Here is a 22,709-nt window from a genome sequence, read left to right as displayed (position 1 = left end):
TAAACCAACATTGACTTATTTAAATTAAGGGGATATTAAATCCCACATTTTTTCAAAGCCAAATAAGAAATTCAAAGATAGAAACTTGTTCCCCTCCATCCAAACTTGTTCCATTGACTTGTTCCCCTCCATCCAAAAGGATTTCTTCTCCCAATAGATTATTTGATTATTTCTTATCTTACCTTTTATTATTTCTTATCTCATCTCTGATCCACTTATGATTTGGTTAAGGGTCAGATAATTCAGGAACTTTGCAATGAAGACAAAACTTTTTTTGCCACCTCATGCCTTCAAGCAAATCAAGAATATAATGTCATAGAGATTGATTGTTATCACATACAATCTAAAGTGAGATATGAAGACAGATTAAAGGAATGCAGTTTGCAGAGTCTCATGAATAGGAAGAAAGGAAGTGACATGATTGAGACATATAAGTTAATAAGGGGTGGTTACCAGGTTAATATGAAAGAAAGTTTTCATAGAATGGGAGACAGGGTTAATAAGATGATATCCCTGAAGCTGAAAGTGAATAAAATAAATAAATTTTAAAAAATCCTTACCCAAGATTCTAATCTACTATAGGTTTATGAATATTTCTGTGGGTGAGTCACATAAAATGAAAATAAAATAAAATTTATAAAAGAGTAATAACATTATAATCAGATACTTGAAAGAAATTGGTTCTTAATTATTCTTACATATATAATAGCTATAAGTCAATGATTAAAGGAGAGAGAGAGAGAGAGAGAAAGAGAGAAGATTGTACCTTCCACTCACAATATGACCAGTTCCATAACTTCCATGAGATTGTTCTGCCATTTTTGGAGGACCTGAAGTTCCACTTGTAAAGAATACCGCTAGTGTTTCATCACTCTCAGTCTTAACACACTGGAAATACAGCATAATATTAATGAATACTAAATGTTGATTTTATGCACAGTTGAATATAATATGCCATGAGAGCATTATTAACCTTCTAAAGATAAGGAGTCACTTATGAAAGTCATAATAGTTGGAACATAAACAGTGTGGTACACGATAAAAAAAGATAATAACAGAGACTGTGTAAAAGTCGTCATCATCATTACTGTATCTTTTTTTTTTCCAGTATCATTGAATAGTAAACAGCATCCATTATATTAAATGTATGGAATCCACTACTGTTCTGACTTAAATAACTTTAATAAAATTATATTCTACATTTCAACCTATATTTCAAAGTCATCTTCAGGAGTATATATGTATAATTACAAACACACACTACATAAAATCAAGCAACTTAACACTGTACCTATGAGCTACAATATGTCTATTAACTATTAACCTGCCTAGACTAACTTCTTCAGAGAAAAAATTATAAATAAATTAATTTAAAAATTAATTACATAATTACATAATGATATTTTACATTATGTAATTGTAAAAAATGTAAAAATTATTTTTTTACATTTTTACATCAGAAATTATTTCTTTGAAGCCCTAGTCCTGTCACTTTATATTATTGTAAAATTTGCCGGCCTGGTTGGCCGAGTGGTTAGCATATCTGCTCTCCAGCCAAAAGGCTGTTGGTTCAAATCCCATCATGGGCATGGATGTTTGTGATAGTGAAAATACTAGTAGTGGTGGTGGTTGACGGTAGATGGTGTTGATGTAGATGAAGGCAGTTGCTGTTGGTGGAGACTGAGAGTTGTCGAGTAGTACCTTCTCTCGATGAGTCTTTGGTTCCCTGGAGGTGTTACGTAATAATGATAATAATAATAAAATCCTGTTTCCACAAGCATGACCTTCTTAGTTAAGACCGTGTTAATTGTATTTAGCAAGTCCTCTTGGAATAGAAATGGGAATTTGTACAGAAGTACTAAACACGCTCTTGGGCTCTCTTGCTTGCTTGCTTTTAAACATCATCATCTACTCCTTCTGCCTTTCTGCATTTCAGGTTTCTTTTTCTTTTCATTTTTTTCATTGACTCATCAAGATCTCATAAAACTGCTAGTAGTGTTCAAGTCTTTGAGATACTATTATTATTATTATTATTATTATAATTTGAAAGGCACAATTAAGGAACTCATGGATTAACCAAAGCTCACTCTTTGTAAAGGAGAGAAACTCCACAACTGTTTCAATATAGTCAGAATTGGATATCAAGACTCTTATGAACACTAGTTTGTGTATGTTGCTTGTTTTCTCACTTGTTTGAAATTCACAATGTTTCCACATCTAATTTGGAAACAGATTAGAGAATTAATTTGCTACCTAAAGCTGGATAACTTGATGTGGTCAAGTTGTCCAGTTTTAGAGAGCAATGGTATACCCCCCCCCCAACTTGCTTCATCATACAGACAACTTGGTCATTCAATTTACAGAAAAGAAAAAAAAAAAAAACTACTGGTGGTGGGCAACAAATGGTGTTGCATGTAGTTAGTGAATTAAGTAAGGAGTGAGGATGGTGAGATGTGGGCAATAGAGTAGAATATCCTCCCTCAATGACGCCTTAGAAGTGTGATGTAATAGAAACAGTATGACTATTACAAGCATTACACTTGTTATACAAATGGGGATTAATGAAAACTGAACTATTATTCTAATTCTTGTTCTCATTATGACTTTTGTAGTCTTTATACAATGTCTATAAGTTAAAAGAGACATAAAAAAGTATAAAACAAAAAAATGTAACTAAAGCATATTTCATGCAAAAAACTTTTTTTCTAGTATACAGGGAACAATTTTGTACATAACCAAACTTCATTTTAAAACGTAATATTTTGTAGTAATAAGTTTCACTTTTAAAACTCATTTTTCTATTTAAAGCATACAAACCTCATGTTCTGAGGAAGCTTGTTCCTGAAGTTCATGAAAATTCAACCAGCCTGGACGAGTTCTTTAAAAAGAAAAAATACACAAATGTAAAAATATGTTTGCATTATTTATTCAAATATTTTATTAAAAGAGTAGCACAATTAACACAAAGTAGTAAACAATGAGTTTGGGACCTACCTTGGATTTCCAGGATCAGAGATTAGAACCTTTGCTTTTACAGTGGGACACAAATGAATGACCTAAAAATAAAAATATGAAGGTTGCAATTAAATAAAATATCAATAAACATCAGAGTACTTACAAGATAAATTTTTTGTTTAACCACCTTACTGGCCATTAGGGATCAAATACGCATCCGTGCACGCTTTGTATCCATCATACATCATATATTTCAATGTTATTACAATTTTAATATGCACTTCACATCCATGGTAACTTTGATGTATATATATATATATATAAGTCCTGGCCGGTAGCAGGGGTTAAATTATCACTTAATAATCACTAAATAAAAGATGTGTTGCTGCTCCTGTAAAGAAAGGAAAGAGAAAGACGAGTGAGAAAGTTTCTTCCTATGCACTGAAAACATGTGCACACAGAGTTCCCTTCATAGCATATAATAATAATATCATACAAATTTGGATTAATCACTAATTAGAGTCCCACAACCTGTTCATATTAGATCAGAAACTTTAGGAAGAATTTACCATAATCAGAAACACTTAGAATGAGATATAATTTCCCTTTATTTTATTTATTTACTATTATTATTATTTTTTTTTATGTCTTACCAACCATAGGTCGTAAACAAAGTAGAGTCCCACAACCTGTTCATATTAGATCAAGTACTCTAGGAAGAATTTACCATAATCAGAAACACTTAGAATGAGATATAATTCCCATTTATTTTACTTATTTACTACTATTATTTTTTTTTTTATGTCTTACCAACCATAGGGCTGTAAATCTACTTACTGTAAAGTTTGGATAAGAAACCATGTTTTATATATATAAACATGGAACTTTTTCCAAGCCTCGTTCAAAAAAAAAAAAAAAACTTTTTCTTAATGCCAATCTACTCATGAAAGGTTGGTAACCTATAAAATATGCAGAACTATCAAGAGGCTAAGGATCAAATAATTTAGGAATACAAAACTCTTTTCATCTGCTACACGACTTCTAATAACTAGGCAGTAGTTTGACCTCAAGAATAAAACGATTTATCAAATGAAGGTTTTCATAAACAGAATACCACATCTTGTTGGTTGGTTGGAGAGTGGAGAAATATCTACTTCACTAAGACAGCATCAGTGTTTTCAAACTTGACATTATAAAATAGCTGTGACAAGTACCGTTGACAGGGTAGCACATGGTGGGGCAAGCTGCCTCTATGCGTTCAGAGATATTATGGTAGATGGCATCGCTAAACTAACAATTCCTGTTAGCGTAGCAAGTGTGGAAAGAAGTTTTTCCAAGCTTAAACTGATTATTTGTAAACAGCAATGACCCAAGAGAGATTGGTTGGTCAAGCAACTATATCGTTAGAGGCAGACATAGCTTATAATTTAAATTTAGAAGAGCTTATGAAGAGTTTTATTGTGTGATATCCCCATAGAGCAAACATTTAATTAATATTATGTAATCGTTTTGCATTAATGTTTCTCTTGTAATAAAAAGAAAATAGCAATTGGAGATTTTCTTATATTTTTGTCTTATAATTGAGCAGGGGTGATATTTAATTGTTTGCCTCAGGGCGCGATCTTATCTCGCAACGGCCCTGGCTGTGACATATTTTGTAAGTGGCAGATACAAGCAAAATCATAGGCAGTGTGTTCTGATGTGTTCTGCAATAGGCACTACTGTGCAATCTCCATATGAGACTGGGTAAATCACTTTAATTGAAAAGACTATAAACATATAAACAGTCCTGATCTCAAAAATATCCTCTGAATTAATCCTATAGAAACCCTTCAGCAATTTGAATGTCTCAATCATATCTCCCCTTTTCCGCCTATGAACCAATTTCTGCAACACATAATCTTCAACCTGTTCTCATAAGGTTCATTCCATAGACCTACTATCATCTTGGTCACTGGCCTCTGGATCCTGTCCACCTCCTCCCCATCAAGAAAAAACCTAGGTGACCAAAGCTGGGCACAGTAGTCGAGATGAGGCCTTATCAAGGCTCTGTACAGAGGGACAATAACTTGCTTGTCTCTGCTCGTCAAAGTATTTTTCAGCAACCAAATTGTCACTATTCTAGTGTATAGGAATTCAAAGGCCTGGATGGGAGCACTAGCATGTTTTTTTCCCCTTTAATGATTATTACAAAAACGTAACATCTATTTCCCACACTACTTAATTCTCCAATTTCGTACAGCGATACTACCATTAGCGCCATCTACCGCCCATCAACAATATTTTTTGTCTGTAAATTTACTTTCTATAAGCATAATATTCTCAAGATATTTACATAAGATTTTTATAGAAATGATAAAAATTGATCATTCCAGTATCTCACATTGAGTCCTATGTGATCCCTGATTCTCAGTATTTAAAAAAAGAGAGAATACACTCTTAGAATTTAAAAGGCAACAACGAGTAGTTATATTAATCTAATTCAAGGAACATAATACAATTATTAACAATTAAGAGCTATTTTTATTATGAGAGATTTTTTATTACCTTATCAAATGATTCAGCAACAGAATCATTAGCAAATACACATGTTGGCTGTAGGTTAGAAAGTCGAATAAGGAGGTCTTTGGCTGTTAATTGAACAGTTCCTGGTGACAAAATAATTCCTAATAAGAAAAATCATAATTAATTTTAAATCAGGCCCATGGTGAAGTAGTTTCAAATAAAATTTACGTATAAGATTTTTGTTTTTGTTATCTCTGCAATTTATTCTGTTTCTGTTTTATTTATTTATTTTTGATCCCTCTCCACCCCCTTTCTCTCTCTGTATGAATTTTGTATTTTACAATACCATACGAAGTGTTTAGCTAGAAGCAGGAGAAGGATTTCGGCTAAAATATAAATATATAAAAACATTAAAAGGTTATGAGTTAGATGATATTTTGATCATATCTGCAAAGTACGTGCCCTTAAAGCTGAATTTCCAGATCATTCGTCAGTCTTACTACATTTTAAAAATATCACATCAAAACAATATGAAGATAAAAGTTCTATTTCCTCTTTACGCGAAACATTGTAAATTGGTTACGTTGTTGTTAATAAGTCCATCTTCTGCACATAGATCATTAAACCAGTTCACCTACAGCCAATACTATATTGAGGGCGAAATCTTTGTCCATAAGCATTAAGAATGTGGTAGATGAATTAGCAATCTTCCATTCCCAATTATTTTCATCAATGGATACGTTATCTAGTAAATTCTTTCTATTAAAATTCCCAAAATAAATATATTAAAAATCTAGAAATCGAGATGATTACGCTACTGGATAAAATGACTAGTCCAGTAATGAGAAAATTTAATATCTCTCTATTATTTAATCTTTGTTCATAAATTCAAATCCTTCGTTAATATTTTTATTTGTTATTTTTATTATTAATCCCAAGTCTCTATCCTTGAGATGAAGGCGATTTTTGAAACATTGGGTTGAGGAAGAAACAGTCAAACAGCTTTTTTCTTTTCTGAACTTTGATTAAAAAAAAAAAAAGAGGCATTATAGTTCTAGGTGTTGATTATTATTATTCATGAATTCGCAAGTGTGATGAATCAACTGGTCATACTGAACAGTTGATTATAAATGAAGATATTTCTAAGTGAGATTTAATCAGTAAGATTTACTGATTTACATTGCAACGAGTCTTAACTACTGTATCATGCTTTCTGTGCTCTGTAAAGTTTGTCTCGGTCAATACGAAGTGAGCATTTGCTCCTTAAATCTAACAAAGGATGAATAAAAGTAAATACAGAAATTACTAAATTAGTACACTCGGTAGATTGTGCTAATAACACTTTTTAAGTGGTACGAAGTGAAAGTTTAAATCTCCCCTTTAATTCTAACAAAGGATGAATAAAAAGTTGTTAAATTCGTTCAGAATTTCAATACATCCTAGTAACCAAAATATTAGGGATAGCCTTCTGAGAAACAGAATCAACCAGTAACATGTCACTAAACAGATACAGCATGTACTAAAGACAAACAGATTTTCTTTCGGTAGATATGCCTACGATATTCAAGTGTGATAAAGAGAAACGACGACTCAATAAATTCGAATGAGCAGTAAGAGTAACTAGGAAAATCTTACCCTCCTAGGATGGCTACTTGAAACAGTGCCTATGGTATAGAGAATGACACAATAAACAGAACACATAAGAGAAACAGATGAAGAATCGATAAGATCGTAGAATCCAGTTGGTCAAATTATTACAATCAAAGAATGAGAGAGGTGGTGGGTATGCATTGTTTTCAAATTACAATATGTTTAATCAAGCCGAAATTAATTTGTTTTGCAACACAAAATGTTGCAAAACCGATAGCATAATAGTGCTATGTGTGGGAAATTAAGTTATTATATATCTTAATCACGTGTAATCTCCTGCCAGTTTGGTTGTTTTGTGATAAAATTCCAGTTTCCTAGAGGAAAAACACTGCAATATGATTATTTTTATTTCCAAAATTCCAAAATCCGGCTCCAAAGACTAAACGTGCGGAGATCAAATTCGTTTATCACTCAAAGAATTTCACAAACATCAATACCCGAATTTGATTCGAGCCAATATCCTCTAAGAGGAAGGGTGGAAGCACTGTTCAGGTTAACCTGGCCAACAAGTTCCTTGTCTATTGCTAAAAAATGTTTGACATGTAAAAAAAAAATACTTCGTTAACTCCTCAATTTTCTTCCTTGTTAGATGCATATTGCAGGGACATCAAGGTTGACTAACGACATTTTAAACATGAGTCACGAGTCAAGTAATATGTATTCACTTGATCTTGTCTTGATCATAACTAAGGAGAAACATTATTAGAGTTCAGTGAGAAATAATGATTAGCTTTTGTAACTCAAATACAAGGTTACATAACTCATTGACCATTACATAAGTAAATAAATAAATAAATGAAAAAGAACAGTTAATCGTGATTACTTCTGAAAACTTTGAGACATGGTTCAGAACGGTTACGAATCTTAACTGTTCTGATTACATGCGGTGTCGTAAAGTTTCCCAAGTTTCAAGAAATAGACGATCAAATTTAAATCGATTGCGGTGCAAAATCTTGGTATGATTTCAAAAAATCTGCCTAGTGCTAGTGACATGGTACTCAATGTCCGATTCAGATTCCAAGAATTTGATATAATTCTGATGTTTTTGGATACTAATTAACAAAATCGATATCAAGAGGATACTTGGTAGATACCAGGCAAAGAGATGTGGTATATGGTAGAAGAAAAGACAGTTCTGAGCTGGATTGAAGGTGGTGTATAGGTTATACTTGTGAAGATCTGGTGCTGTTTTTTTTTTTTTCCCTCGATCTTTGAGGTAGGTTAGGGATATTCTTTTCATGTTGGATTGTAGGCTGGTTGAGGAATGCTATTCATCCACAATCTTCTAGATGGCAGCTGGGTTATATCAATTACTAGTAAAATTGACTTTTATTTAATTCTTACAACAAGCAGAACAGATTGAGCCAGCTCGGTGTATGATTTTTGATAATACATATCTTCTGTAATGGATGGTGGTGTTAGGACGGATGGATGTATCTATCAGTGAAGCAAAGTTTACTATAGATAGAAAATTGAATAGTCTAGAAGTGCGGTTAATGAAAGTATTCGGAAAGGAAAAACTTAACTTTTGGATTCATTCACTTCCATTGATGATCTTGATACAGTAGAACATGGAGTTTACTCCAAAAATTGCTCTAATTCTGCCAAAACTTGGAACAAAACTGCGAAGTTATCATTCACGAAGCGAAGCTGGATACGAGTAAGATTTCTCGTCTGTTCATTGAAACTTGCGAAAATCATCGTCCGAATCTTAACTGTTCTGATTGCATGCCTATTGCAGAATTTTGGGAAGTAATCATATCGATTATCTGTTCATATTTTGCTTTTTTTTTAAAAAAAAAAACTTTTAATTTTTATTTATATGGATATTTATTTCTTTTTAATACTGAATGAGTTATGTAACCTTGTATTTGAATTACAAAAGCTATAGTGTATTGTCCGGTGTACTTAGCTATAATCGAAACATGATGAAGGAAATAACATATGGCACTTGGCTCATGTCCTGTGAGTCATGTTTTGAATGTTGTTAGCTGATTTTCTGTTCTTTCCCTGATGATGTATTTGTAACAAGGAAGAATTATATAGGAGTTAATAAATGCGCACGTGTCAACAGTTATTAATAATATAATATACCTACTACACATGTTCGTTTAAAACACCTAGTTACTAATAATTCATTATAACTAATTAATAATGGAATCACTTGCATTAATTGAAATATTTTTATTTGTAGAATTTTCGGCTGTTTCATAGCCATTTTCAATACAATTACAGGACAACATCACAAAAAAGGGAGAAAAAAAGGAAAAGGAACATCGAGTTGATACATATATTGATGATGTTTTTGCTGTATGGATCTCCTCCTTGTCCGATGGTCATGGATTTCTTGAAAAAAAAATTAATTCAATAAATCCAAGAATTAAATTTACCCTGGAAGTAGAAGATAACAATTATCTTCCTTTTCTGGATGTTTTCGTTCTACATCAACCAAATGGTAGTCTACTTTTCTCAGTATATAGAAAACCAACTCATACTGGTAAATACATTGATTCTACCTCACATCATAACCCTTGTCAGAAAATGATGTAGTCCAATCTCTAGCATATAGCGCATAAAATATGTTCGTCAGATTCTCTTCTAAACAAAGAACTGTCTATTATCAGAACTAGTTTTATCTGTAATAGTTATAATACAAAAACTATCGATAAAATAATCAATAATTATGGCCGTCGTTTTAAACCGCATCAAGAAGAAAGTTACCAGAATTTGTATTCTATATGTTAAAGGAATATCAGAAAAAATGGCAAAAATACTTCGACAGATCGAATTACAAGTTTCTTTGTGTCTAGCTCGTAAATTTGATATCTTTCTTATCTCTTCTAAAGACAAATATCCTTCTCTTTCCTATCCTGGAGTTTACAGAATCCCCCTGCTCTTGGGGCTTATGTTAATATGGACAAACTGGTCGTTCTGCACAAATTCGTTCTGAAGAATATCAAGAATATATTCACTTAAAGAACCCGAATAAATCTGTTTTTAGAAAACCACGCATTATATAGAAAACGCAGGATTCAGTGGAACAAAACTAAAATGTTATATAAAAGTTATTTTCTTCTGGAAAGACTGTACAAAGAAAGCTGAAAAGCATACATTCGGAATCTTAACAAAAACGATTTTCTTAAACTTTCTACTGACAGTATTATTCTACTGAATAATAATAATTATTATTATTATTCCTGATACCTCCAAGGAGTCCGAAGATTCATCGCGGGAGGACATCTTCAACTGTCTCTACACCTTACCTCTACTACGAATCAACGCCATCTACCGCCCACCTCCAACACCACCACAACTAGTAATTTTTGTCTGTAAATTGCGTGTGTTCTGAAGGGCTGATTTGTATGTATGCGGGATGAAAAACCCGAGTTTCCGGGAGAAAAAAACCCTGCTACCTCCGTATGAGATCGGCTAACTCACCATCGATTGAAATCGACCAGATAAAGATTCCTCCCGTCGTGACGAGAATCGACTCACCATTAACGTGTTCCATAAATTGCAATTAATTAATTAATCAATCAATTTATTGTCATTAATTAATGTAATTAGTTCCTTCGCTGTATGAAAAGTCCTTATAGGTTCCTGGCGATCTGAGGATTTGTAAGTAAAATAATTTTTCAATTTTTAACGAAGATTACAGAGTATTACTATTTCGTTATGATATTTGTTCTCTTTTTTTTATTTGTAATTTGTTCTTACCATTTCTTATTGCTCCCAGGTTGATTAACCACCACTCTGGACATTTTGGTAAAATCACCATTATATGATCTCCTCTTTGGAGGCCAAGCATTCTTTGTAGAACATTAGCAGTTCTGTAAATTAGTAAGACAATGTGTTAAAGAAACTTAAAATATCAACATTCACTAAAATTCGAATACCTACAGAAACCATTAAATAAATACCTCTTGGAATGCTCTGATACATCTTGAAATGTCCATTTTAACTCCTTCCCACCATCCCACACAAACCAGAATGCGGGAACATCACTTCTTCTTTCTCCCATCTGGAAGTGGAAACTTGTATATATACCACGCTCACATACATAGCATACACATTTATATATCTACAAAATAACATACCATGCATGAATAAGTACATAATGTGATAAGTGTGCAAGTTGTTAGAAGTTGAACGTTTATTTATTTTTATTTTTAGTATTTCCCAAATCGGTTGTATAGCATCTGCCAATTGTTTATGTATTGGTCTGTTCAGTTTGTCTGTTTAAGGAAGAAGGATTCCAGCATGAGGTTCAATATCAATTTCATTCTCCATTTAGAACAGCTAATATGTTCTGCCGAAAAGTTCCTCGCCTCTTGTAACACTAATTTTTCCATTGGTTTGTTTTTGTGGTGAAAACGATTCATTGGTATACGGCGAAAGATGACCTGGATGGAGCGTATTGTAATTAGAATTAAACAAGATTAACAGTGGGGGAATGGTATGGAAAAAGTGATTATAAAGATATACAAAAAGTTATCGTTCGTATATTTCCCAAAAGGGGTCAAATGGATGTAAAGAAGTGTATGTGCTTGAGAATGTTTAAGAATATATACGAATGTTTAAAAACGTTCTGGGTAATAAATAAGAATGAAAAGAAGGAGAAGATCGTATGAAGATGCTATGGTTAATGTTCGACTGAAGAAAGAGTTAAGAAATAGTGTTTCTCAAGGATGTTTCTGAATTTCTGAATCACTCAGGTTGCAAAATGCAACCTTAGTGAGACTGTATACGTTATAATTTACAGCATCGTTTTAATATAATAATATATAAATATAAAAATCATTGCAAAATTTTTTATCTTATTTAAAATTTCGGCATAATAGAAAACTGTAGCAAGTGCTGATCTTGCTTATTCGATTATCCAAATGGATTTGTTCAACAGTCTCTAAGGCAATGATTATAAGTAATTATTGGCTTCAGTTTAACAGTTTATTAAATTACATTATATTCGCAAAAATAACTACAAATAGTCAAAATAGGTAAAATAAAAACATAAATAAATAAATAAACGTGTGGCGCCCTTTGAAATAATCCCAAATTTGAAAATCCCAAGAATCTGAGGTTGGTAAGCATTGAGTGTTCTGCTTACAGCAAGTTATAATATCGCAGGCAGAACAGAGCAAAATGATATCTAATTGAATCATGCGTATAAGTTTGTCAAGAACAAGTTAAAATGATTTTGTTTTTTCAATTTATTATAACTTTTGTTTATTGCTTTTTTAATAAGTTCACAGCCTTTATGTTTGATTATTACAACAGAGTTGTTGATCTTAAAGTAGTCCTCAGGTTGTCCCATTTCGCTGCTTAATCATTTATGAGGTTTCTACTTTGATCTCTAATCTAAATGTTCGATTCCTCCCTCCCCTCCAAATGTTTCCGATTTTCTATCTCATTAATTCAGGTTCTATTCTACTTAAAGAAAATCTTCCAAACAGTTCTATCATTTCCTGAACAATATCCTTCATTCAGCAAGCGGTTTCATTATATGTCTCTACGTCCTTGTTTGATTTATTGTGTGTTCTCAGGATGGTTTTTCTGTGGATGTACAGGGAAGTCGGCCGGTTTTTGAGATTTAGAAAACCAAGTTATCCTAGAGGAAAAATCCTATTATCTCTGCATTAGACACACTAACCTACTATCATCCAAAAAAATCTATTATTTCAGAGAAATAATTTCCCAGATGTCATCTATCCGACTACGTTACGGAGGTGAATCACAGATTATATATATCATTCTGTAACTTTTTTTTTTTTTTTTTTGTAGACGTCTCTACAATTTCGACAACCTGCGCTTCCCTTTCCTCTGCCTTACTTGATGTTATTTGTTTCTATAATTTATACCATTATTGATTGAAAAGTGCATATGAGACCCGAAAACATCCTCTTAAAAAAAAAAAATAACCCTGTTTGGTATAACGAGGGGACTACATATATTTTAAAATTTCACATTTGCTGAGTCCCCTGGACAACTGTGTGTAATATTGTTCACTTTCACTAGGTTGCCCTAAATTCACGTTACCCTGCCTTTGTTATATAAAGTCTAGCGAACTACATTTTTATTACCTTGACCAATACTGAATAACTTTGGAAAGACCAACAATGTAAGGTTTTCATTCGGAAATAGAGGACAAGAACAACAGGGAGTGACCACTCTCAATCAAGTCATGAGCTCTTAAATCTTGTCGAAATTACAGATACTTAGAAGAAATAAATAAATGAAAACCTCTGCTATAATCAAAAAAAGAAAGAAAAAGAAACGAGAACAAAAATCAGAACTAACTCATGGCTGTAGATTTCAGTCCTGAATTTCTTTCATGGCTAAAAGTATCCCTGGACTTTATCTTGCACTATAAAAGTCATGATTCAGATGAACTTTTTTTTATAAAAAAATATATGGCAGCAACTGACTTTGCAGTCTTCTTCAGCATCAGTTCAACAACGAACTTCTAAGAAGATTATTCTAAAAAAGAAAATTTTAAATATTTTAAAAATTTCTTTTTTAATTTTTTAATTTTTCTATTTTAATATTTTGAATTTTTGATGTAAAAATTTTGAGTTTAAATGTGCAATTCTATGAATTGCAATTTTTAAACTTTTTATAATTATTTTTAATTTTAAGTGTTATACAGTTTTGGATAAATCTTCAAATGCTGATATATATGTTTGGGGGGGGGGGGTAACCGATTTCGTTTCTTTCTCTAAATACCTGTTGCTGACAGATATTACCATATATTCATTCTTTACTAATAGTAAAAATATCTGGATCAGCAACAACAACAACAACAACAATAATAATAATAATAATAATAATAATAATAATAATAATAATAATAATAATAATAATAATAATAATAACAAGAAATTATTTTATTTCTTGGACTCATCTAGGGAAGCCTCTCTACAGTCTCCGCTCCGAACTGTTATTGCATTCCACCTATTAAAATGAATTTTGTATAATTAAGTTAACAATTGAGCCTTCATTCCCAATACCTCAGCATGGAGAACAAAAAAGAGGAGAGCTCAGTTTTAAACAACTTATTTCGTCTTCCAATAAGTCCGTTGTATAAAATGTTTTTCTTCAAAGTACATCATGCATGTTTGCCAACCAAAATGTGGGTTGTGGCAAAAGGCATACCGTTTAATGGTCTTGCAACCTGTCAGTTCTGTAAACAGCCAGAAACACTTTATCACATGATGATTTATTGTAAAAAAAGCAGAAGAAATCTGGAGTCTTATGAAACAATAGATGGCACACAGAATCAAATAATAAATGAAAATCTAATATTTTTGCTAAACGAGAAAAAGTTAGCAGAGTACAACAATCATAATTATTATAACTATATATGCTATTTCGACATATAGTCATTAGAACCAAAATCCAACGGAATAGGATGGGTTAATCTTTATTCTCGTATTTTCCCATGTCTGTACATTGCGTAAGAACAAAAAAAAAAAACCGCGTTTCCAGGAGGAAAAAAATTAAAAATAAAACCATCTTCGTATAAGACTAGCTAACTCGCCATTGGATTGAAAACATCTAATAAAGATCGTTTAGGTCATAGATAGGATTCGAACACGAGGTTTTCAAACCCACAGGTTCATCTAAACCATTTGAGCTATGGAGTATATTTTAACTCAGATCGTTTAGATGAGCCTTTATTGAAACGGAAAGTTATGGATACATTCTTGTCAGCGTAAATCAGGAAGAAAGAAAAGAGGTCAACAATTATAAGAATGTTTATATTCAATGATTATAAGCTAAGTCAAGAATGCATCCATAAATTTCCGTTTCAATACACACAGACATACACAAGGAATTAGGCATCGCTGTCCATTATGGTTATTGTATGACTTTCACTCACGAAAGGGTGTAAGTCTGTAGCACCTTGGTATCATGCTTGAGCTAAGGATTTTTCTATTAATGTATGTATATATATATATATATATATAAATATATTTAAAAAAAACATGGTTTCTAAGTAGTTTCCTCGAATTACTGAGTTCTGTCAGAAATTAATATTTATCACAGTCATTAATAGTACGATAGATTATTTATTTTTTCTGTTTTTCTAAACAATAACTTAATGTAATCACTCTGAAACCCCAAATTAAGGTTTGCACTTTGTCTCTTTACAGTGATTAGGTTCTGAACTGCATATTCCTAAATATGGATAACGGTTAAGAAAAATTTTCGATTTATAATCAAATTCTTATTCAATCAACAAAATGCTTTAAAAAGTGAGAAAATTTTAACATATCTTTAATCACCTATTATCTATTTATCTATTTTATCGTTCTTAGACCTCGATATCTTACATCTCAATTTAATAAAAAACAAAGTTTCACAGTGAGAGTTGTGATTTGTCCTAATAATTCAACACGACCAGAAAAAAATATTAACAATTGACAACTTATTAATGAAAAAAAAAAAGGATAAAAGAGGGTTAAAATTCATTCTATTTTGTACACATTCTTTACAATTTTATGCTTTCTGCCAGAATAAAACTGATGTTGATAGTAAATTTAAGTATAAAAACGAATTATTTCGTCGATGCCTATTCGTTTCACACATTTTATATTTGTGGTTTCCTCAGGGTACGTGTAACTTATAATTAGTTTAACACAAACATAATTCAAAGTTTTGCATTGTTGAACAAGTTTGTTTGTTTATTCTTTCTGCAAATAATGCTTATACTTGTACAATGACAGTGTTGTCATACCGCTATTGATCTTTGCGCATTAGCATCCAAAACATCACAGACCTTTGATTCGTAATTCCTGTCAAGATTGACAAGCGCAAGTGACTTTAGTCTTGCATATTGAGTGTTAGCGTAGTGTGGTTTCCTTTGGTTTGACTGGAAGTATGATAGAAATATATAAAAGCTGTAAAAACTGGTGTACTATATTTCTTAGCGTGTATTCTCCTGATGGAATATCTGTGGGGGAAAAGTTTCCTGGTGGGAAAAACCCATACCACTCCCGTAAGAGACTAGATGGACCTTCAAGTTGAAAAGCTCATATAAGGGTTCCTCGCATCTCGGCCTAATCTTGGACAGATTCGAATCTAGTTTTTTTTTTCAACTGAAGGACAAATGTTATCACCCGAGCAAACTGCGCTACGGGAGTTCCTCCATAGCTCTGCTTGGCAAGATGACATGATATTTGTTTGAAATTGTTTGTCAGTCTTCATATAACCAAGTACTTGGTTTGCATATCAAGTACTTAATTTGGTCATTTATTCTTTTTTTTATTTTATTTTATTATATATATAATTTTTTAAAATTCTGCGTGATATTTTTTAAATTCTTTACAGTTCTTTCTTTCTAATCTCTAAAGATTCTTTTGTCTCCTGAACGCCGCATGTTGGCCTCCCACATTAACATCAGCATACATAGACGCCTGAGTTTTTCTGGAATGAATGTTTGTCTGCCTAAGACTATAAACAGTTCCTACAGTTTTAAGACGGGTTCATATATCAGTGAGTATTTTGACTGTAAAAGGACACTTTCCTAGTTGGAGGAAACGTCAACTAGACTTACTAAGTGACATCGCCTAGTGAAATCACCACATTATTGCATCATCTGAAGTGGCTGATGCTGTGTTTGGCCCCCAGGGAAGGTGGGGGGGGGGAACGGACGGCTCCAGCTTCTGTTCTTCAAGGGGACATCAGTAAAGCAGTTCTGCAGGAGCTGGCCGTCAGATAACACCTGATGGCAAGGCGTTTAGGAGGCTTCGCGATCAGCAGGGGCGTATCTTGCTGTCATCTAAGATGCCAGATTGTGCACGGAGATAGTCCGAATAATGCTATGCGGGAAAGTACTGTCGAGACCATCACTTATAGATATCCAGACCCGATTCTTTTGACCGAACCCCACATCACAACTATAATAACCACGGTCCACGATAACTGTCAAACTACACTCTGTATGATTCCTTCTATTTGATACATATGCTTTTGTGGAGTCTGATATTTCTTGACAGAGGATGTCAAATTTGGAATCTCCTCTTTTTTTTACCTTCTGTGACTTAAGATTTCTGTTCCTCATCATGCATCATTCACTTGTCTCTGTCGCTTCCCCGATTCTGAAAATCGTTGTGACCGCTTTGATTTCTTATCCCTGAAACTTGATTTTCCTGAAGTTTCAACTACCCTAACAGTGAAATCTCTTCCCTGGTGACATTCGTGGGCACAAGTTCAACTAGCTTTCTTTTTCCAATTTCACTGATCAAGCTAAAAGAGAGGGTGAAGTACTTTTTTTTGTAAGTAACGACCTAATGCTAATTGTTCATGTACCAACCAGTTATTGGTACATGAACAATAGACTGTTGGGGTGACTTCTCCTATTGATAATTCAGATCATAACCTGATACAAGTTTCACCTGTAGTGAAACGCGATTTCCTCAGCCATTCAAAATCTTTTACCCATTGGCACTAAAGCAGTGCAAAGTGGAAAGCTATTAGAGATTTTTACTCCTCCTTTCCATGATCAGATTACTGTGTCCATTCTTGATACTTGATCCTGAACCTGAGGTTGAACTGTACACAGTTTTTGAGATTATATTATCGTTAAAAGCATTATTATTATTATTGTTTTATTTATTTCAGAGTGGTTTAATTAGGAGGCTCCTTAAAATAAAGTTATGGCTGAAGTTGATGAACTAACACTGTATTCACTACTCTCAAAGCCAGTGAGCTGACTAATATGAAAGGCTGTTGCTTATATGAAGCCTTAACAACAAAAGGACAAAAATATTTCCTTTTATTTTTACTCGAGTTCCTTTTATCCAGCATCGCATTTTCTTTTTTATCCAGTTAGTTCTAACCTGAATTTTAAAGCTCTAGATTTAAATTTCATGTTATAATTTTAATTATAACAAAAGGATCGCCAGTTGCGCCCATCTAATTGAAATTAACCCAACTAGAGTCTTCGTAGCTCATACGAAGGTAGAGGGAAGTTTCTTCTAGTAAATCATATTTTTCATCCCTCAATATAGGCAATCCAGCACGTGACATAGATATGACTACACATATCTATAGCAGAATATTTCTCAGAACGATGATATCCTGCACTGGTCCTCGGCTAGGAAGTAGTGATTTATACCAATGCGTCATCTCGGATCTAGATGCGAATACTGGTATTCTGGGTACTCCCATATGCTAACAATAACAGATTAATTTAATTCAAAAGATTAAATTACACCTTCCGAAAAAGATGACTATAACAAGAAATATCGACAGATCGCCCATAAACACACAAAAACCTTTAAGAACCTTCCCCCCCCCTCCCCGAACTTATTAATGCATGTTTCCATTTCCATGCAGTCACTGTTTTAATATGATATCCAGATTGCATAGGTGTAGTTGGGACAAGAAGTTAGAAATACTACTTATTAAATTAATGAAATAAAGAACCAAAAGGCTTCATTTCGGCGATGTTAAAATATCACACACACACACACACACACACACACACACACATATATATATATATATTTAGTTTTAATTTAGATAATTAGTTCTAATTATCTAAATTAGATAATAATTATGATTCTTAATCAATTGGTACTGAGGAAAAAATTCTAGAAGAGATTAATGAAGGCTGCACAGAATATACGGAGAATTTTTAAAAAGATGGATAGCTGAAGGCAAAATGTATGTTATATTAAGGGAAAATAGAAAAAATTCTAAGGATTTGTTTTTGAATAATGTTATTTTATGTTTTAAAGTTTTTTCTTCTGTAAGAATATAATATAATTTTGAGTCTTTAAGAGAACTGCTGTAACAATCTCAGCATCCTTCCTGGATAGTCTGCGCGACTAATAGATGCAATGACTTCTCAGACCATAAAAGCTACTGAACTGTCAAGGGCAGTTATCTTAATAGTGCAGAATGCGTGTAAAAGAAGCGAACCAAGCATATCCAAGGACGAAACTGTGGTAAAAGATGTTTGTTTCAGAGCAAACCGTAGAGTTGAACAAAACACAGGGAGTGGGTTCAGCCGGCTATAAAATGACTGTTGCTTCAATCCGGATAAGGACAAATTCTCATTCTGTATTATGAGAGAAAAAGGAAATTAGTGCCTTTTTTTTTTTTTTTTTACAGAGAAGTGTTATTTTTTTCTGCATGATGTTGGAAGTGATAGGATGTTGATTTCACTGACTTTAAGAAATCCTGTTAATTACCGAGGCTCTGTAGGGCATTGTCCTTTTACAGAACCATAGTATCTCTTTATTTTGTGATTTCGAAAAAGAATGAGAAAAGGGCCATTAGTAGTATAAAGAAGCCATTTGTCGCTATTGAAAATTCTTGGGAATTTAAACTATCTTTATGAACTTCATTGAATTTGAATAAATTTATGCAGACTGATTATGTAATCATGGTATTCACATGGCATATCCGTTAGCATAAATTCTGACCATATACCGATGAACAAACGTTACTAACGTATGTGTCTTACACACACACATACAGCGGTACAACAGAGTTGAGATGTGTCATAGTTGCCTCAGCTGTTTCGAAATTATGGCCGTAACAATTAGTTCTAACTCGGCGACTTCCGAGTAAGACAGGCAACCTTACATGGTCCTAAACGGGACTCGAACCTAGCTCTTTAAGACCAATGGACATCGATGAGCTCCAGATGTGCCATAGCCTACAAATTCTATACTGAAAGCTAGACAATTAATCTTAACCGGCTAAGATGATTACAATACTAGAGTTAATATAATCATTAATTCAATAAGATACCAACGCAAGTACATTTTTTCATTGCAATATCATTCACTATTATCATAGCAGTTTCAAACTAAATGCCATATACTGTATATTTGGAAAATATCAATGCTTTAAAACATATCCCTACATAATTCTAGAAATAATAAACATCATACTGTTTATTATTGCTGATGTCTGTCTCTAGTTGTGAAACTGAGCAAAAGAAATCCCCAAAATTCACCATGCTCATCGATATTTCCAATGTGAAGGAAGCTTGTTGGGGGTGGGGGATTTATTTCGCAAAGACGAATAGCAGATTACTAAATGATTTTAAGGCTCAAGTGACAGAAAGCAAATAGATGCGCAAGGCCCGGATGATTCCACTCAGTTCTGTCTGTACACCAGCTTCTTGCAAAAAAAAAAAAAAAAAAAAATGCTAATGCTCGCTCCCAGTCCCTTTTTGTACTAGCTATACGACATATGGGATTCAGCGAGAATTATTTGGTGATAAACGATATCTTTCCGTTAGGGTTGGACTTTAATTTTAGGCATTAAAGGACCAGTATAGATTTCCTAGTTTAATTTGTGGGAAGAATACATTGAATGGTTCCAATTGCACGATTTTGATTATTTATTTTTGCGGAAGTGTTTTAGATTTAACTTAACGCACGACACACACACACACTAAAGATCCAGCCCCCCCCGCGGATTATAATTTCGGAGGATGATTGCGATATCTCCAGATAGAGATTATTAGAATTTTCTATTTCGGAAGAATTCTGAGACCTCATTTTTCCCACATGTACATGCGTGTTTTATTCTAAACTGTGTTTTATTTTAAAAAGTGACTTTTTTTTTTTTTTTAATAGTCATATTAAAGTCTGCATAGTCAGCCTTGACTGGCCGAGTGGTTAGCGTATCCGCTCTCCAGCAAAGAGGCTGCGGATATGAATCCTACCTGGGTCATGGATGTTTGGGATTGTTCTACTAACTCTGTGTAGAAAGGGTATCTGCTGTCCTACCACTTCTAGCAAGCTTCAGTCACGAAACCCTATGAGCTACGGCAATGGCCATACGGCGTCCAGTGATGTCACATATCACTGGACGCCGTAATTAATGTAACTAAGTATGTAACAATATGTAACTAAGGTCTACATGAAACAAAATATATTATATGCGAACAGCTACAATTCTAAGTGAATTTAGTTACTATTTTCGTTATAGAAAAATATAAATATTTATTCTCGGCTCCATAGAAGCTTTCTTTAATGTCATTTTTTTTTTTTCAGATGTGCTAACCTGGGTATTGTGCTATTTATTCCCCGATATGCTAGCAATAAATATCACAAAATTCATATTAATACGCACTTAGATAATTATATATTGAAGTTAACCTTGGCATCATTTGAGAAAATAAGATCATAACAAATAAACGATAATGAACTTAAATTGGTGCCAAGGTAAGCATTAGAGTTTGAGAAACGAAAACCGAAAAAAAAAAAAAAAAGAATCCTGTTATTTGCAGCCAGCAACTTAGTTCTTGAAATCTTATGTCTAAATCTATTCGTAACAAGGAAGTAAAAAAATATAAATAAAGTAATCTCGTAAAACAGTATGAAAATTTTACTTCTATATATAATAGGTAAATAACTGAGTTTTCGAAATACTATGAATACTTCAAATTAATACGAGGCAGCAGAATTTAGTTATTATTTCTAAAACGCCTTTAGCTGAGCGGTTGATTCAACCTTTGGAACTAGACTAGCTAGTTGGAGGGTTCAGCTCTACTCGTGGTTAGAAGAATTTGTTAGATATTTTTTCAGATAACAGCTATGTTCGATTCCACTCGTAAGTAACACACACTCTCTCTCTCTCTCATCCTAGTAACTGACTACTAGAAAAATCAGGACATAAATTTAATTGCTAACTTATTAAGTTAAAGATTAAGTGGGTAAAGTCTCTATCTCTCTAAGCTAATATAGACTTTTCTGGCAAAGCGTGTACACTATACGAATCGTTTTATACATCCATGAACTAAAACATTATGATCACTTATATACGGAATGTTGAGCCTGATTTGCCAGAGAGAGAGAGAGAGAGAGAGATAATGGCTTGCACCGTCTTAGCATTGACTCATCTAGACTACGAAAGATGTCCCTGAGGTATTCTGGATCAATTGGACAGAATAACGTTTTTTGGAGGTAAGCGAGCGAGAAAGGCTTTGGCGTCAACCGGGGGGATCCTGCGTTCCACATGAACTATAAATGTTCGATGGGATTCAAATCAGAAGAAATAGGCGTCCTGGAAAGCTTATAAAATGCTTGGTCATATTCTTCTAAAGATGTTTCGAAGAGCGTACTCTCGTGTCGCTGAGATTTGTGACACAAGGTGTCCAGATCTATCGGGCCACTTTGTCACCAAGCAAGGTCCAAAACAATCCCCAAGTAAGAATTATCAATCAAGGTGTGTTCAACGGAGAATGAGAAAAAAACCAAGCGATGTCAATGAGAACAATCCCCATACCAGGATACTGCCACCATTGCCCTGTTTCCGGCCAACCGTGCTGTTTTATTGGCCGGAAACTCATAATATTTTGACTCACGACTTTATGACTATTGCGGTAAGACGACATAATGCGCTTTATATATTAATGTAAACATGACTAGTTTCTTCCTTTTTACAAAAGGACTTGTTCAGGCGTAGAAAATGTAGCAGATAGTACATAGATATCAATAGTGTTAACAAATCAGGTAATTAGAGAGAATTATGGTCATTAAAATTACTGTGCACGCATCTGTTGTTCTGCCCAGGTGGGTCTCCTTCTCTTGAGAAGTAGTTAAATCATCAGTGTGTAACAATGAGAAGGA

The 22,709-nt window shown here is 33.3% G+C and overlaps 1 protein-coding gene across 1 annotated transcript in view; it reads right to left on the bottom strand.

The window, feature by feature from the left end:
- Window positions 1-22,709, bottom strand: part of LOC150108983 (acyl-coenzyme A synthetase ACSM3, mitochondrial-like) — a 124,770-nt gene that overhangs the window by 64,966 nt on the left and 37,095 nt on the right. The window contains exons 3-9 of the mRNA XM_090401421.1: window positions 11,031-11,191; window positions 10,828-10,940; window positions 5,503-5,621; window positions 4,170-4,205; window positions 2,995-3,056; window positions 2,818-2,878; window positions 767-888 (exon numbers count right to left, since the gene is read on the bottom strand). Coding sequence (XP_090257547.1) covers window positions 767-888; window positions 2,818-2,878; window positions 2,995-3,056; window positions 4,170-4,205; window positions 5,503-5,621; window positions 10,828-10,940; window positions 11,031-11,191 — 674 coding nt within the window. The remainder of the gene's footprint in view (window positions 1-766; window positions 889-2,817; window positions 2,879-2,994; window positions 3,057-4,169; window positions 4,206-5,502; window positions 5,622-10,827; window positions 10,941-11,030; window positions 11,192-22,709) is intronic.

The sequence above is a fragment of the Typopeltis vanoorti genome, chromosome 2, assembly GCF_054136105.1.
Source record: "Typopeltis vanoorti isolate ZY-2024b chromosome 2, IOZ_Tvanoo_1.0, whole genome shotgun sequence".
NCBI lineage: Eukaryota > Metazoa > Arthropoda > Arachnida > Uropygi > Thelyphonidae > Typopeltis > Typopeltis vanoorti.
Note: the sequence above shows the minus strand (reverse complement) of the source record. Positions and strands in the feature narration are given on the sequence as shown.